The sequence below is a fragment of the Furipterus horrens genome, unplaced genomic scaffold, assembly GCF_987537825.1.
Source record: "Furipterus horrens unplaced genomic scaffold, mFurHor1.1.pri manual_scaffold_6, whole genome shotgun sequence".
NCBI classification, from domain to species: Eukaryota; Metazoa; Chordata; class Mammalia; order Chiroptera; family Furipteridae; genus Furipterus; species Furipterus horrens.
This window is the reverse complement of record NW_028327176.1, coordinates 22,142,755-22,160,846: the sequence shown is the minus strand read 5'-3', so window position 1 is coordinate 22,160,846 and position 18,092 is coordinate 22,142,755. Positions and strand designations below refer to the sequence as shown.

Here is an 18,092-nt window from a genome sequence, read left to right as displayed (position 1 = left end):
AATGGAATCAGGTACTATAGAAAATGAAGTATTTTTCTCTTTGTTGCTTTTCGAAGGAGACACCTTTAATAGAATTTAAAAAATGAGTTGACATTTGAAAAGAGTTTCCCATAATTTTTATTATAGAGTCTGGAGACTAAGATAAGTCGTCTCTTTTGGTAATCTGTTTTAAGAATGTGAACAAATTATATGATAGCATGTGAAAAATCTACAAAAATAGTTACCTGTAGGTTTTTCTTTTTTAAAAAAATGATTTTATTTTTACAGAGAGGGGAAGGGAAGGAGAAAGAGAGGGAGAGAAACATTAATGTGTGGTTGCCTCTTGTGCACCACCAAACTGGGGACCTGGCCCCCAACCCAGGCAGGTGCCCTGAATGGGAATCGACCTGGTGACCCTTTGGTTCGCACGCCGGCACTCAGTCCACTGAGCCACACCAGCCAGTGCTGTAGGTTTTTCTTTTAAAACAAGCCAATTACATCTAAGGTAATAGTTGTGCTGTTAGCAGAATGAAGCACGTGCAGCCGAGGTGTCTTGACAGACGTTTGATTCTTGCTAAAACACAGTCTGGGAAGGATGGGGGTAGGAAAGAAGGATGGGGGTGAGGAAGAAGGATGATTCAGGAGAAGCATAGTTGTACGAGCTCCCACAAGATGGGCAAGTGTGGTACGAGGAACTTCAGTAATACCATTGAGGATGTAACTAATACAGATACACTTAGTTCCTTCCAAAATTAAACCTTTCGGTGTTTCTCAACTTTATGTTGTCAGGACTTTATATTCTTTAAATTTATCGAAGACCCGGAAGAGCTTTTGTTTATAAAGGTTATATTTTGCCTACTTTTGGTTATATAGGTTATACATTATATATATCAATATTCACTGTATCAGAAGTTAAAATTATAGGTTATATATTATATATATCAATATTCATTGTATCAGAAGTTAAAATTGATAAAAATTTAACATATATTAATTCATTTAAAATACCAATAAGAAATTCACTAATGCTTACATAAATAGAATTTTTATAAAAAATAACTTTCAAAAAATCTAGAGAGCAAAATTAATATCTGGCTTAATTGAATTCAGCTAGATTTTCAAATCTTCTGCATCCAGTCATTTGGAATATTTCATTCTAAGTCATTAGAGAATGAGAGTGAAAAGAACAAATTATGTCTCAGTATTTCTAAGAAAACCATTCAGATACATGGACTCTGAGAACCACTGGATTAAACTATACATTTCTTAAGGGGCAGAGACCCTTGCCCTTGTTTTCCTTTCTTCTGTTCCTGGGGGCCTTGTAAATTATTCTTTATCTCCACTCCTCAAATGTGTTTACTGAATCAACTTACCCCGATAAAATTCCAGGGAAAGGAACCATCGGATGAATCAGGACTGGACTTCCTTTGTAGGATGCCTTTCCTCTCAGTTAGTCACGGTGTAAGAATTCTTCTAAGTCCTTGGGCTCAGCAGCCATTGAGGTGCCAGGGGACACTTATCACTGTGTCTGATGACATGGTAGAATGGCTACAAATCAAGATAAGACGTTTGGAAAGAAATATTCCCTTTCAGTACAATGAATTCTAGGAAGTCTTGGAGGTAGCTGGGAGAACGAAGCTAGAATTGTTTTCCAGGAGCAGAGCGAACAAGTCTTTGTAGAAGACTTGGGCCTGGCAGGCATATGGGACCTGCTGTGCTCTTCCGGTTCGTGGTTTCTGCACTGAGGCAGCGGGTGGCCTGAAGAACGAGTGAGAAGTGATACTCAGCTCTTCAAGTAATAGCATTTCATTTGCCAAATGCCATGTTAATAATGTTCTCCAAGCTTATGATAGAACATGCAAACTCAGGCTGAAAATATACACACTGTTGATAGTAAGTTTTCAGACTTTTGATAAAAATGTAGGTAAACAATATCAAAAGATATCTTAAAAACTATGTGGTGATTTTGCATGAAACAAATACATGTACAACTTAACAGTATTTACATGGGAGCAAATTTATCAGCTACGTTAAGAAAACTTCATGAATATAGTAGCATAAAAGCAGCTGCTTTTGCATTTGACTTATAAAGAAATGGAAGCAAAAACATTTTAAAAACAGCATGAATTTGTCTGCTTTATCTGAATGAGTAGTCGCATTTTCTAACTGCTTTGCCTCTTGAGTGCATAAGTCATCGAGTTACATTCTTACTAATAGTCTTTGAACTTATCTCTCTGTCCTTTTCTTCTGGGCTGTATGTTGCTGCCTTAGCGCTTCAGCATGGAAGGGATCTCAAATGTCATTCAGAATGGCCTCCGCCACACCTTTGGAAATGCAGGTGGAGACAAACAGGTGCTCAGTTATCCTTTTTTCCTCATTCTCTGCTTTTTCATTTTCTGTATAAGTGAAGGTCCCGAAAACTGGCATTTTTACTAATTTACTAAGACTGTTGTTGCTTAGAAGTAAAAGTTTATTACATTTATAATTTGGATAATGCATAGAATTTTCTTTTAGGAAAAGGCATTTTTCAAATTGGACAATAAGACTAAATGCATTCTTAATACATGTTTTAGAGCTCTGTGTTTCACTCTTACCTTTAAACAACTAGATATTAACAAATATAATTAATTGCATGTGTAGAATATATAATTGTGAAAATAACTAGAATATGCTACTCTTAATTCTGAAAGTATAAGAAATAAGATGTCATTTTGGGGAAAGGAAACCAGATGTTGATATCTTTTAGATTAGCATTCTAGGTCAAAAATGTCTATAGAGTATATCTTACCTCCTTTTAAATGATATTCATGTGTTTTCAAGGTGTATCATAAAGTCAGCCAGCTCACTTGTCTATCAAATAAGGCATGTGCCATTATTTATACAAAATCATGCATGGATATGAGTATAGCAGTTTGCTTTTTATTACCGATTTTGTATAATGATTTCAGGAATGTCACAAACATGGGAAACACATACACATTGAGTGCGCTTAAAATTACTTTCCACAATTTGAAATTTTCATCCCCAACAAAAAACTTCAATTTAGCACTTAAGTGAAGGTTGAGAAAGTGCGCAGAATGCAGCTTGTAGGCAGTTTATCAAAAGAAGGCATTTGAGCCTAGGGTTTTTACTGAAGATAGTTTTGTGTTACTTAAGAAGAGAAATGAACAATATTAAAGAACCCTTCCCTCTGGCATTTGCAGCTTATAAAGGGGTTCCATACAGGGATAGTTGAGGTGTTTTTGTTTTTTTTTTTTTTAATTTTTTTAATTTTGGTGCTTCTCACCCCTCAAACCCACAGATGGCAAAGTAACTTCCAAACTGACCCAGCACATGAGAGCGGACAGGGGCCCTGGAAGTGCAGCTAGGTAACCTGCCTGCTGAGAACGGCTCCCTGACGCTCCTCCAGGCGTCTGTCCCTCACGCCATCAGGGAGGGCCCAGGAGGGCACGCTTCTCGCTTTATGGGTATTCTTCAAAGAAACATACCCAGTTGTACCTTTGGGCATCACCTAGGAGAGGTCTACACCAAAAAGATGGTGGAAAACTAAGTTTCTTAAAGATTGAACAATTCACTTTTTCTGCTTTTCTTATCTAGGGATCTGGTTATTGTTAAGTAAGTCTATCTTGTTTTTTGATGGAGCCGCAGAAAATCACTCAAAGAGGATTAGGCTTAGAGCTGCGACCTAGGGCAGGGGCTAAGGAATGGGAGGGGCCGAAGAGAGTCTGGGGAAAGCCAGCAGATGGCTAGATGCGCATATGCAGACTGCGCTGAACTAGGAGTCCTTGGTGGGGTGGCCAGAGTAGCAGAGTGTGGACAGTAATTTTTGATTGTGCTTTTATGGGACGTAGTTATAGGCCATAACTGTGATACCAGAGAGCATTACACTAGTAAACTAGGCAGTTTGTCTCTGTTTCAGACATGAGTGTTCAGGATTCATTTCCCCTTAGGCCATTCTTGCTTTCACTTTCTCTTTCCCTTGAATGCCTTTAAACATTTATAACTACTTATATAATAACTTAAAACAATAATAATATAATAATACTAATACAACTCTTAATTATTTTGGTAAATGTGTCTTTGTTAGTATCTGGAAGAAGCTAGTATGTGTTTTTAAAGTTGTGAAATTATACATGGGACCATTTTGTTCAACCAGAAAAAAATGGTCTGAAACAGAATTACTTGACTGTTGGGAATTATTTTGTTATACAAAACTGTTAAAACTATGTTTTTAGTTAAAATTGCTGTTTTAAAAATGTGTTAAAATATGCAAGGAGAATGTTAGATAGACTTCACTTTAAATATGAACAGATTGAACAAATCATCCTCAGGCCTACTCCAGTTTTAATAACTGAAAGGTGAAAAAGTGAATATTTATGCTGACATTGGGTTTTGATGAAGCAGATAGAGGTGGGTAAAAAAATGAGCTCCAGCTGAGACAGTAAGATACCTGTGTTCTTATTAAACTCACTCAGGTTTCATGTTATAAAATAGGCCTCTAGTAAATAGATCTAATTTTTGCAGATCAGGTAATTCAGATTTCAGTGACACTATTTTTTTTTTTTAACTTGGCAGTACTTGACAACAGTTATTCCTTATGAGAAAAAAAATGGACCGCCATCTGTTGAAGATCTTCAAATATTAACAAAAAGTGAGTAAAGACAAAATTGAACTATTACCTTAATGATTCTGAATACTGGCTTTGGCTGGCCGACTGTGCTGCTGTTCGGTTTTGTTGATTTGGGACAGTAAGTGGTGGGTGTCACCTTTATTCTTTTGAGAAGGAAACCGTAAATGGTTATGACATCTAACACAACGCTAAGTCTAGACTGATTTATGGTTTTTTATTTTTAAATTTTTCTGACTCTTAACAAGCTGAACTTTTGGGGGAAACAATGTAACTTAATTCTCCATTACCTTCTGCATGTTTAAGAACATTCCCATTTATCAATAAATAAGGTGCTTCATGGATCTTATGTAAATATGACTGTCAATACTGAATAGGAGAGATTTAGGAGAAATATGGTGTTTTCTCTCTCTTTTTCTCTCTCTTTAATGAATGTAGAATCCTAGGCAGTATAGCTAAAACATAAATTGATAGTGATATTTTAAGAATATTCATTCATTCAGCAAACATTTGATGAAGACCTGCTCTGTACCAGATCATGTTCTGGGCACTTGGGATACTTTAGTGAACAAAGCAGACAAAAATACTTTAACTCTAACAGTGCTTAATAGAGACTTAACTATGCATGATATTGAGTGTCTCTTATGATAGCCATAAATGAGCCCTGAATTCTGGTTCTGTTCTTGTTCTTTACAGGGAACCTTTGGAAATCACTTGCCCTCTCTTGGCATCAGTGAACAATGAGGCTAGAAGTAATTGCTCCATTTACCTCAGAGTAAATAAGTTAATGTACAGGGTGGGACAAAAGTAGGTTTATAGTTGTTGGTATGGAAAATAATACAAAAATTAATAAATAATAATACAAAAATAAACTGTTGTGCATATATACTCACAACTGTAAACCTCCTTTTGCTCCACCCTGTATATGTTTCAGCCTTGTTTTTCCTGAAGCTGTTGAATTTGCTGATCTATTAGGTTTCTTCTAATTGTAAAGATTTGTAATATTAAAGGAGGAACATCACCTGAATGGATATTGATGATGCTATTTATTCAATATTTTGAAAATGAAGGACATGGAGATAGGGGTCAGGAAGCACAAGGAAAAAAGTGAATATCTTGCTTATCAGCTGCCTGCCTGCTAACCTGAGGCTCTTATTCATTCCTTTGGAGACTGAACACTTCAAAAGCATTTAATACTTAAATGTGGATAAATCAAGTGATGCCAGCCAGTCTGAAATAAAGAATTAAGAGATTCACTGGGTGGCCAGCCCTCTAATTTTCAGGAAGAACTTCAGAAGTTCTGAGTGTTCAAGATCACATAGGGGAATGGTCAGTTATAGGGCTGGGTCCCTTAATTCCCAATCGGCTGTACCTTTAATGATGTTGGCTTTTGGTATGTGACTATGTAGAATTAAAAACAAATTAAAATATGATTGGAAGCAGAAATCCTGGGTAGGGTAGCCTTATAAGATGGGAACTATAAATATACCAAAAAGCCAGGATATATGGAGAGACCTTGCCGTCTCAGATCAAGGACAAATATTTACTTGGTCAAACCAAGGCCACCATAATTCCCATATCAAAATGTCCTTAGGCCAATTCTTAGATGACATCTTTACAATTGCACATCACTTGGAATCTTTGGGTGAGTAAACGTGTGTAGGGGTGTGAATGGATGTCCAAGTTAACACAGCTACGAGGACAGGACTGTTGTGAAGACAGTAGATAAAAGGATGACCTTCACTTTGAAAATGAAAAAGTGGTCTCCTGAGAGGGGAACCTGAGCCTCTGCTCCCACCCCCTGTAGATGGAAGCCCTGTGGAGACATGGTGTTTAAGGTTATATAGCCGGTGAAAGCTCTTGGAGTTGCAATAATAATAGTAATAAGAATTAGGATAGTGGTCATGTTAATAATTGTGGGTAATGCTTAGGTAGCTTGTATTATGTGCCAGACCTGATTCTCAGTCCTTCACACCTGAGTTAATAATGGAATCCTCACAACAAGCCTTTCAGGTGGCCCGATGATAGTGCTCATTTTCCAGATGAGGAACTTGGTGGCCTGAGTGGTTAAGTCGCATGCTCCCAGTCCCACAGTGAGGAAGCAGCAGAGCCGGGGTTTAAACCCACGAAGGCTGACTTGACAGTTGCACTGTGTAGTACTGTCATATGCCTGGGGAAAAGCAGGGAGCCATTTTCCCTAGGACATGCTGGAAAAAATTTGAATCACCAATCGCTGCAAAAGTACAGTATTTGTTTGTAGGATATTCTGTACCTGGGTGGTCTAGGTTCTTTTTTTTTAAACCTTTGCTTAGAGATAAAATCATTAGATTCCCTTTAGGATAAGGCCGAGTCACCCAGGTTTCTCAGTAGTTAGAGGATGAGGCAGCCTCACTGGTGTGGGCCTCATGGACATTAGGTCTTCATTTTGGTCTCGCCTTTAAAAATGTCCAAGGCGGCTGGCAGATATGCTCCTTGGAGAATCTAGCTGATGATTCCTGTATCTAAGAGTTTCTCCATTTGGTGACATCTGTAGCATTGAGGTTCTCCTGTTCCTCAGAGCTCACAGACTTGTCCATTATGGGAACTTGCTTTCCAGCGTTTGTGACTGGGTTTCTCTTTCCTGCCTCCACTCTTTGTTAGGTTGGGGAAATAACTCTCAGGTAACTGGAATATCCTTACCTGAACAAGCACTTATTCAACTAAAATAAATACATGAACATAAAATAATAATTTGCGTGAACTGATTATAACATAGTTACTTATGATTAAGGCTACAAGTGATTGAAATTCAGTGATGTTTTTGATCTGAATTTAGAATCGTTGCCTTTTCCTTCTTCATTTCAGTTCTTTGTGCCATGAGAGACGACAGTGAGAAAGTTCCAAGCTTGTTGACTGACTATATACTGAAAGGTGAGTTTTATACGGTTAGGGGGCTCTGCTTAGTCAGTGAATACATTGTTTTGCTAATAGATTAAAACTAACTTTCAAATGCACAGCCTTTATTGATTTCATTTGTGCAGGGTGAGGATACATGGTTTAATTAGCTACCAACATTATAAATTATTTATATAAAATTTTAAGTTTTGCTTGAGGTCCTAGGCTGGAAATCATTTCCATGACTCAATTATAAACATGGAGGCAGGGAGAGGAGGGAATACCTGGGCACAGCACCATGATGAGCGGTTATGGGTCTCAGTTGTTGACACTGGGAGGGTAGAGAAGGGTGGGCTCTGCCATCTAGGGGATGATAGGGAGAGGAGGACAGATTAGGGAGGCTGTGTGAAGGAGGGAATAGTCAAATCAGTTAACACGTTCAAAGGGGATATAAAAGGGACTGGTGTAAGGGAGAGGGAAGGGGAGCAGGAAAAAGGAAAAGGATGGCCTTGCATGAGCCCAGGCCAGTGAAAATAGAGCCATCAATCTTAGGAGCGAGATCAGGATCACACAGGATGGGACCAGGGATGAGGCAGATGGCTGAGAAGTTAATGAAATTGCCTGCTTTGCTCAGGGAAGAGCAAAGTTTGGATGATAAAGAGAGGACTGAAGAATTTAATTATAGGCAAAACTAATACTTTTCAATAAAATTATTTTTGAAAAGTAGCAGTGATTCAGGTGATAGATTTTCAAAGGATCACAAAATGCATCCTGTAGTGTTTGATCCACTTTTAAAAGCAAAAAGTTGCCAAACTTTTCATTTTGGGGGTTCTCCCTCTCATTATGTTGTTAACTGAACAAGGAAGGCTCAGATTTATGAGACGTTCAGTAACTCAGACGGGATGTTTCCTCAGCCGTAGCTTCATAAAGCAGTGATCCCAGTGGTAGACACTAGCAGCTCAGAGGGCGCAGTGATGCATCAAGATGGGACGTGGAGCCAGCCAGCCAGTAATGGTTAACAAGAGGGTAGAGAGGACATTGTCTTTTTCATAAACTGTCTTTTTCTGATGGAAGGCTTTTTATTATGTTCTGAATTAAAAAAAAAACAAACATCTGCCACCTGTTTGCTTTTTGTTGTGCTAGCATTGGTATGAAAGCTGGAGTGTTCTGAGGTTTGTTCTTATAGATGTAAAACAGGAATGAGATGAACATAAAGAACATGTCAATTTTTAATTATTGTGGGTCCCCAGGGCCTTGCCATGAGGTGCAGAGAGGATGAGCTTGTGAAGCATTCTGTTTTATCATGACTTCAGGGGAAGAACTTTGTGACACAGAGAACAGAGTGCTCTGGGGGACAAAGATTTTTAATTGTTTTCCTCTAAAACCCAGGCCGTGTCTGTGGACCCCCACCGCACGCCTCGGGGAAGCAACACATGCCCCCGTCTGCTCCCATGCTCAGGCCGCTGGCTCCTGTGAGCCCAGGGCTGGCTGTTCTCCACCTGCTTCTGCTGAGCTGCTTGTGTGCACGCGCTGTGGTTTGGTTGTGGCTGCGCTGGGTAAGGACTGGGTGGGCAAGGAGCTAGGCTTCCGACGGAAGTAGTGACACTGCCGTCCAGGAGCAGGAAGGGAAGGGAGCGTGGTGCTCAGGGGTGTTCGGGTGCCTGGGAAGGAGAGGATGCCGTGCAATGTTCCACCCGTCCTGGAAACCCACAGCCGGCGGGTGAGTCCTCTCCCTCTGGGACCAGTAGTAGAACATTTGCCTGGGAGGCGGCGTTGCTCCAAAGGAGAACGTGCCTTCTCTTTTCTTGGGGGGCTTTCTCTTCTCATCGTCGTTTTAACAGCAAGGACTGTGGCTTGGCCGCCTGAATATACCGCCGGAATCTTAAGGTGCAGGTGAGAAGTGAAAGGAGGCAGAAAAGTGGCCTGACTTGGCCTGAGGAGGACGGGATGGGTGCTGTCTGGGCTGCTTGAACGTCTTTCTCAGCCCTGCTTCCCTGCCCACGTCGGCAGCCGTACCGAAGGCTGGTAGTGAGGGCTGCCAGTGCGGACCCCGGACAGGAACAGACGCGTGCGCAAACCTGCACCTTTCTTCGGGGTCACCAAGGAGTCTGTTGCTGTTACAGGCCTCATGGTACAGGGCTGGCGTTATGGGCTTCTAAGTGGTGCTCTGAGAGAACTGGCCTCTTGGTGTCTCATTTCTGTCCAATTTTAACAAGTGCCTTAAGACGTGTAGCCTTTTAAAGCCTTTCGTTTGTAATTGCTACTATAGATCCCTGCATTGATACTTAGTTTTCACCACTTAACATTTTTCTATAGGTGTATATAAAATGAGTATGTCTTGTGTATGTATATACAGAATATGCATTTCTGTGTTTTCTCTCCCACTAGTTCTGTGTCCCACATAGGGCAGCATCACTTCAGGAGCAGTTTCATCTCTCGTGACTACAAGTTGGATCTCCTCCAGCGCTCCTCCGAATGCTGGCTGCGTCACCTTCCCGCTGCTGGCAGCTCAGCGCACTTGAACTTGGGTTTGTGATTCAGTATTAATAGGTCATGCCTTCACTAACTCTTCATATTATGAACCAAGAGAACTATTTTGAATTCTAGGGTTCTTTTTTTGTTGTTGTTAAATACTAACAATTATGAACTCTTCTCCAATTTGGCAGAGTAAGAGCGTGTTATATCAATTATGTATACGAAGTTGTTTTTCATTAACTGACAGTATGCCCATTTGAGTTTTTATGACTTTCTAGCTCTCAGCTACATTGAAGAACTGGATTAAAGCATTGAGATTTGTACTGTAGCTGTTCTTCAGTGATGGCAAAAACCAACACTGATTTTTATAAGAGAATTGTCACTATAAATATCACCTACCAGTATTGTCCAGAGAGACTGAAACTTTAAACTTGGGCTGTTTCCCGAAGAAGCGAAACCAGAGTGTGTGTTATGTTGGCTTAATAGTTAGTGAGGATGGAAACTGTTGGCGATGCTGGTTTTAGAGGTTGCTGCTTCTTTCACCACTGATTCTATCTTATCCATGAAGTTGCCATTTACTCTCGGAATCCTGTATTGTTTAACTTACAATGTTTGTGTTTTGTCTCATGTGTCTGTGGAGAAGTGTCCTTTAAAAGGAGTTTGTATCCTTAAGGTGCTTAAGAGACTGTAAGCTGCAGTGTTGCCCATTCCTGTGTTAGCCTTCACCCGTGCCTGTGCTTCCCTGGGGACTCACCCCGGAAGCAGCCACTCACGGTACATCACTAGTCATGAAGCACTTTGGCCATTTCTGATCAAGTCAGTGTCCTCTAATAAATGTTGACATGTAATGTATGCTTGAGAGCTTTATTTTTATTTTCGTTTTGGGTATAGGTTTTAATGATTTTTCTTCTGTTGCAGCAGTAGATTCTTCCCTTACTCTCCATACACTGTCCGTCACTACGGAGTGTGCGCTGGCAAAACCTGATACCTCCTGATGGTAAGGAGGGGGCGGGGGGCTCCTCCTGAGCCTCTGAGACCCTCGCCACAGCCATGGCAGCTGCCTCCCTTCGGTGACACAGTGTAGTAACAGTCTGTATAGTTGCTTGTGACCCTGGAAGGTCATCACACTGACAACTGAAAATGAAAGGACGATTTTCTTTCCATTCCTGGACATGGAATTTTTTGAATGTTACATTGTGTGATTTAAGATTCAAAGTATTTACTTTCTGCCAAGAACCAAATGGCAAACCCTCCCCTTAGAGCCTTGATTTTTTGGAAGAAGAAAAAACAAACTGTACAAAGTACACTCCAAGTGCCTGCCATAGATCTATTTTATTCTTCAGGAAATTATAATTGTTTTTCTTTTACAAGAGCACAACAGGAACCAAAGTAAAAGAGTAATAGATACAGCACTCAGGATAAATCATATCTTTAAAATAATAATAAAAAAATTTACACCTTGTCCTATGTCCTGTTAGTATTTTCATAATATGGCCATGATTGAAAAAAACAAAAAGCAAGCATTTACAATTTTTTTGATAAAGACTTTTTTTATGCCAGGAATGGATTAATTGTCAACAAAATTTTATAATAATCAGGCTGATGTAAATCTATTTTGGTAACATCATATCATTAACAAATTTATTTTGGAAATAGATAAAAATATTGCCCCTTGATAATAAATCTTTTTTTTTCTTTGATGCAAACAGCTAAAACACCTTTTTTCTTTTTCTTTTTTTGATATTCTAAGACAAAGAAAATGGTTAATCTTCAGATTAATAAATTAGGTCATTATAATAATAAATTAATTTTTTTTAAAGTTCAGCAACCTCTGTCCAAGTATTTACAACAATACTTGAAAGTTCCTTTACAAAACAGAACACATTTTCTTTTCACATTAAGCATACTGGGTATCTGTGTCTTTCACAACAAGCATTTTTAAAAGAAAAAAAAATCAATGCACAAATGGGTAATTAGTATAAAAGTGCTAAGAGCTGTTTGAAAAGTTAACACTATAGTATACAGTCAGTTATATTTGAGGCAAACTACAACAAACTTCCAGCTTATTATGGACAATATTCCAGTAGTTGTTTCAAACAGTTGTTTGAAAAGAAAAAAATAAGGAAAAGGAAAAGAAATCCAGGAGCTGATTAGTGATGCAGATAAACTGCCATCAGTGTTGCTGGCAGGTGGCGTGAATTGAAAACCAACCGAAAGCAAATCCAAACGAAGATTTGATAAAGGAATACCTTCGCCACAGCAGGTGTGATGCTGCTGCTCAAAGCGTGTGCGCACACTCTTCCACACACTCACACACCTCTCTCTTCCCAATTAAACTGTAGGTAGAATGAGATTTTGTGTTATTCAAAAATTTGTAAGTGATCAAAAGCATTGATATGGAATGCCTGTTTGTCTCTGTTCTGGTTAAAATCTCATAAAAATACATTCAACAGGAAAACATAAATTGTATGTGTATAAATATATATGTTTATATATATTATATACACATGCACACAAATACTTTTTGTTTTTTTGAAGCATAAGATAGTTACATAAATATTCCTATAATTGCTAAAGTTTAAAGAGGCATATTTTTTTGAGCTTCAACAAAGGTGCTTGAATAATATACAATTAAAATGTAGTTTCTATGTTGTAGAATCAGTATATAATAAGGAAAAAAAAATCCCCAAAGTCTTTTTTTAAAAAAGTTTCTTCTTAAGCTAGAGCTTCAATGAAAACTATGAACAACCAACAGTCTTAACAGAACAAAGCAACAACAAACAATGAAGTGTAGCCCCTGGGAATACCTGGTGTCCTTCACCTTCTCCCTCCTTCCTGCCACGCTGTCGTCAGAAAAGCTCCAGTGCTCACATCGAGAACAACGTGTTTGCTGACTCTGCTAGGAACTGGCTGACTGGCTTGGAAGAAAACGAAAGCAGCAAAAAGTCTAACTGTATATATCCTTAGTAACCCGCTTTAGAGAAACGCTGCCCTCACATTTCTCTCGCTTCCTCACTGCCTACTGCAGCTGTGACTATAGAAAAGGAACTGTGGCTTTAGACCTGGGATGGCTATCGAAAGGTTCTGGTGCGCTCGTCTGCAGTTAGTCCTAGGCGGTCGTGGCAGCTGGGTCACAAGGCCTGTGTCTGTTTCCTGCTCGCTCAGGCCTGAGCTGTGTGCTGCAACCAGTGCAGTCTTCAGAGCAACAGGAAAAGCTATCCTCTGGGCCACCGAACCGCGCCTGTTTTACCGGGTGTCTCCCCCGAGCCAAGCTGACCAATCTGTCTTCCCAACACCACCCTCCCACCCGCTTCCCCAGCCAAACTCACCTGTCCCCACCCCCAAATATCTCTACAGTTTATAGCACAAGCAAATATATCTTAGCAACTTTAAAAACTTTGGTTCTAAGAAAACACTTGGTCAGTGATCTTGAGGAAAAGTGGGAATGCTTGTTCTGCACATTGCTGTAGACAGAGCCCATCCCAGTCCGTTCTTAGCGCTGTACATCAAGTCACAGTCCAACACAATCCACTAAGCAAGTGCACAAATTCTAGTTAACTTTACGAGCAGGTTTAGTCGCTCCTGTCTTCTAAAACCTCATCTGACTCGCCTCCTTTCACACCGTCTGGTAGAAATTGTCTGCCTGTAGATGGTTCTGTTTTTGCATGCTGTAGAAGCCACTGAATCTTGCATCTGGTTCAGCAATTCTCAGCATCCTCTGGGCACTGTCCCCTTGGGCGCGAGCTTCTTTCTTGCAGTCCACAGATACCAGCTGATTGTTTAAGGAAGAAGGCTATTTAGTGAGAGGAGGAAAAGCCACAAAGAATTAGCTGCTTTCTGTATCACAGATTAACAGATTTATCAGTGCCTAATTCAAGTGTGATAACAGCCTCGCAGTACACTGATGGGCAGACTCTATGTGGGGCTTACATCTGTCTTAGCACCCATGACAGTCTTATGAGGGATCCTGACAAACTAGGTTTAAAGGTGAAATGTCAATAAATTATGTCAAATGGAGTGGATGAAGGAATTGACGGGGAAAAAAGATTGGTGGGGTGAATGACCTAACTATTTTCAAATCCTTGAAGTGAAAACTAGTACTTAAGAGTGCTGAAGAATGAGTAGAAGTTACCAGACAGGCAGATTTTAAGATTCACAGCCAATTTTGAATCACTCAGGCTGTGGAACAGTCTTATGTCTAGCTCCCCCACGCACATTATGAGTGGGTCTCTTTTCCCAGCTTGGCACAGTGGGGGCTGTGTCCTGCTCAGTCCTTGCCCTGTATCCTGACCCAGCACATGCCCAACACACAGGCTGCGCCCTGTGCTCGTCTGTCAAAGAAAAACGGGCAGGATAAACCATCTGATGGAACTTTAAAGAGAAGGGTTATCTAGATCGTAAATTGGGTAAAATCATTATTCAGGCTGTTTTCCATTCTTAAGGTTGTATGATGTTTCTCAGGAAAAAACCTAAATGCAGAAGGTAGGATCAGGTTGGAAAGCATCGCAATTTATTCCCTTAATGAAAATGAATTTTCTTGCCTTTCAAAATGGGCAGATTTGACAATAAATACTTGTTTTCCTCCCTTAATATGAAACCTGCCGCTCTCCCTTGTTTAGTCTCCTCATCTTTTGCTCCCTCTCCCCTCTCTGCTTCCCTTGGACACGTCTCCGTCCCTTGGACTCTTGTACATCTTCACAATCAGCTAGCCCTCTTCTTGCCTATCATTGACTCCCCTTTATGATTTATTTTCTCCCCCAATTCTAACTTGATAGATCATTGAGGAATACCAGGTGACTAGCTTTTATAACCAATGACTTAGGAATCAATCCTGAGGTACTTGTTTATTTGAAAACTTCAGAGTAAATCCAGGAAATTGGGTCTGTGAAAGGCCAGGCTTCATTAACCCATGGATGATGGCTAATGCATCCAATGATGGATCTAGCCCCGGGCCAGTACTAGATACCTGATTGCTACAGCTGGATGTGCACCTGAGGCTATGAATAGCAAAGTGAAAATTTCACTGGCTAACGTAAGAGATACCAGACAATTGAAGCAAATTGTAAGTGTATAGTCTTTCCTAGTTTGATCATTCAAGACAATAGACAAACTTTCTCAGGATGCTACCTTAGTTGGTGTTCGATACCAGCAAAGCAGGGGTACCCACTGTTTCTTCTGATTGATGAGTAGGAATGCTATTATAATGGAGAGGCCTATAATGATGGGAACCACCACCGAGGCAATGCCGTCCAGTGAGGAGTCTTCGGCCGGGTGCCGCCTGTTGTTATCTCCGTAATCTACCTGGAGGTGACCCATTTCTGGGGGGAGGGAAAGGGGGGGATACAAAAATGATTACAAACATTTAATAGCGACACCAGAATTTTTAAGGGTTATTTTAATTAATAATACACTGCAAATAGAAATCAGCGACTTGGCTTTACTGCATCACAACACATTAAGGCTAAAACAGGATTAAATCAATCTAGTGTTGATCCAAAGTGCTCTTAGGAGAGGGCTCTCAGGGATGGATGTCAAAAAGGAACTATTAGTACAAGGGATTAATAATTGGGCAGGCTGATGCTGGTTCCAGCTAGTCAGGAAAATAAAATTCTTATGTAGACTTTAAAAAGTGACAAATACTGGACTACTGTAAATATTTTTATTAATATTAACATTGGCTTCTAATATTTTAAAGCAAAAATATTTGCTTAGCTCTGCTTACTTGCAAATAGATTAGACAAAAGTATATTCTTCAGCTTCCTAGGGTAAGAGTAAAAAGCTAGACTCAAGAGCTTGGTCTTTTGGTTGGCATTGTGGTTTACTGAGCTCTGAGCAAAAATGCCTCACTTTTCATAAACTTGTTGAAAACTTATTAGGCCTATTAGATCATTTTCCTCTTTCAGTTATTCATATACTGCACAAGGGACATTTCATTTTGCTTGTATGAATGTAAGTCTTCCTGTTCCTTTTAATTATCATTCTTGCAAGTGAGTGAAAAAAAATTAACATGTGATCCAACACTCATGGAGTAAAACTACCCAGAAGTAGGGGTAATCTAAGGCATATAAATGCTTACGATAGAATCCAAGGGGACAGTGAATATTTTACTATTAATCTGCTTACGAAGTTTATTCACACATATAAATATTAGGGATGGCTTAGAAATCCCACCTAGGACAGGAACCTATTTTATTCCATTATCACTAAGTCTCAGAGCATATGGGGCCAGGAGGAGGCACCTGACCTCCTGCAGACTTATTTAACAACCCAAATGATAAAGTATGTTACAGCCAAGCAGGTCTTCTCTAGAGTTGTTATTTGAACTTTGGCACTCCATTTAAAAAGTAAAGGCAGTTTTAAAAGTTAAAAAGCAACAACCAAAAACAAAGTAGAGCCTACAAAAGACTAGACAGATCTCAGCTGACTTTGGCACTTACCTCTGGGGAGATGGACAATGTCATTTTCACTAGGAGTGGGCCGCACGGGAACCACTAGGTCAGCTTCTCCATGATGGTTCATCTTCTCAATGGGCACATTGGTTGGTTCCGGGACATACATTTCTGAAAGATGGGGACATTTTTCATAAGAGATGATGGAGGGGCTAATATTGTTAACTTTTGTGTTTCCTCAATCCAAATGGATGGTGTATTCAGTTCAATACAGTACTTCCTGGGACAGGAAAGATCCAATTTCTGCATTTACATCATTACTGCTAGAGAGTCACTAGCTTTGTAGGGCTAGGAAATGTGTTCTTATAACTATTGAAAAGGAGAGGAAAAAAGGGTTTTCTTCTCTACTGGAGGCAGATACTCTGGTTTTTCATGACAAATGGTGTTGGCTCTATAATTTTGTGCAAGCATTGGACTGACTGAAATGGAAAGATTTATTTTCTATCAGCTAAATACTATAGGACTTTAATAACTGTTGCTCTTGTTGAATCATTTACCTGTCACAGGAAGTGGAACAGTTAAAGCATCTCCCACCTTGTACGCCTTTCTTAGTCATTTCCCCAACAATCTCTCCCCTAACTGGGAATGGACTGCAGACCTCAGAAGCTGCTGTCTGATGTAAGTCTTAACTGTCTGCTATGTTACCACCGGAGCTGTAGATTGGAAATGGATCTTCAGAAAATAATTTTCAGTCATATAGGCACTTTGAGTGACAACATTCTACGACATGAAACCAAGCTGAGAATGATAGTATTCTTTATCCCAAGTATCAGGTCTTTTTTTTTTTTTTTTTTTTAAGTCAAGTTCTAAAGGGGACCAGTGAAAATATTCAAAGCTTACCCTGGCTCCCCCACTTCATCTGGCTAACAACTAGCCCAACTCTTTAAAGAAATAATTCTAAAGGACCTTTATTTTCAAAGTGCGACAATGAAAGTTCCCAACAATCACATAACATCCTCTCAGCCAGATCCTACCATGTTATTAACTGATTTTTATAATAAGATTATTCAACATTGGTAATACTAAGTAATCACTAATAAATAGCATAATTTAATCCAAATATTATAAAAAGAATAACTCTGCTGAGTGATCATCATCTATCCCAAAGTTACTGACCTTTCAAGAAGTAAACCATAAGGTGAATTTGAGAGAAGAAAACTGGTAGAGAAGAGTGTCAGCTAAGCTTTCACTGTGTTCACTGAGTTCCCGCCAGAAAAACTCAGCGAGGTTCCAAGTAAACTGCCCAAGGACATAGCGTCTGGGAACTGCAGAGCTGGGATTCCCCAAGAATAAAGTCACTTAGGCTTTAGTGACTGCTTTCTTAAATTATCAGGCCTCAGACATGGCAGGATGTGGACAGTCTCCATGTTTCAAAAGGTTCAATGGGTCCTTGAAAGCTCAAGGAGGTGTGGGTGGCTATTAATCAAAGCTGAACTGAGTTTAGGGGGGCAAACTGATGCAAAGGCCAAAGCTACTGCTTGTTGAGAGGTCACTGTCGGGGTGAGAGGTCATGGTCAGGATGAGAGGCCTGGAGGGCAGGGTTGGTCTTGATCAGAGATGTATCCCCCAAATGCAGACCACTAGCTACCACATAGGACATGCTCAGGAAATCGCTGAACAATGGTGAGATGATTCATCACTCAAGAAGTGGCACAGCCATTCTGCAAGCTCCTGCTAGTAGGCCTCTC

General features: G+C 39.9%; 2 protein-coding genes across 3 annotated transcripts in view; one reads left to right on the top strand and one right to left on the bottom strand.

Moving 5' to 3' along the window:
* Positions 1-10,488, top strand: part of FEZ2 (fasciculation and elongation protein zeta 2) — a 35,996-nt gene extending 25,508 nt beyond the window's left edge. The window contains exons 6-9 of one of the 2 annotated variants that reach the window (XM_090281146.1): positions 2,251-2,331; positions 4,555-4,630; positions 7,451-7,516; positions 9,869-10,488. In XM_090281146.1, the coding sequence (XP_090137272.1) occupies positions 2,251-2,331; positions 4,555-4,630; positions 7,451-7,516; positions 9,869-9,885 (240 nt within the window). In that variant the 3' untranslated portion in view covers positions 9,886-10,488. The remainder of the gene's footprint in view (positions 1-2,250; positions 2,332-4,554; positions 4,631-7,450; positions 7,517-9,868) is intronic. The other variant, XM_090281147.1, reaches the window with a different exon arrangement.
* A 2,355-nt stretch (positions 10,489-12,843) lies between these two features.
* CRIM1 (cysteine rich transmembrane BMP regulator 1) overlaps positions 12,844-18,092 on the bottom strand; it is a 175,036-nt gene continuing 169,787 nt past the window's right edge. Inside the window, exons 15-17 of the mRNA XM_090281145.1 lie at positions 16,393-16,515; positions 15,083-15,273; positions 12,844-13,748 (exon numbers count right to left, since the gene is read on the bottom strand). Of these exons, the coding sequence (XP_090137271.1) occupies positions 13,572-13,748; positions 15,083-15,273; positions 16,393-16,515 (491 nt within the window). The 3' untranslated portion in view covers positions 12,844-13,571. The remainder of the gene's footprint in view (positions 13,749-15,082; positions 15,274-16,392; positions 16,516-18,092) is intronic.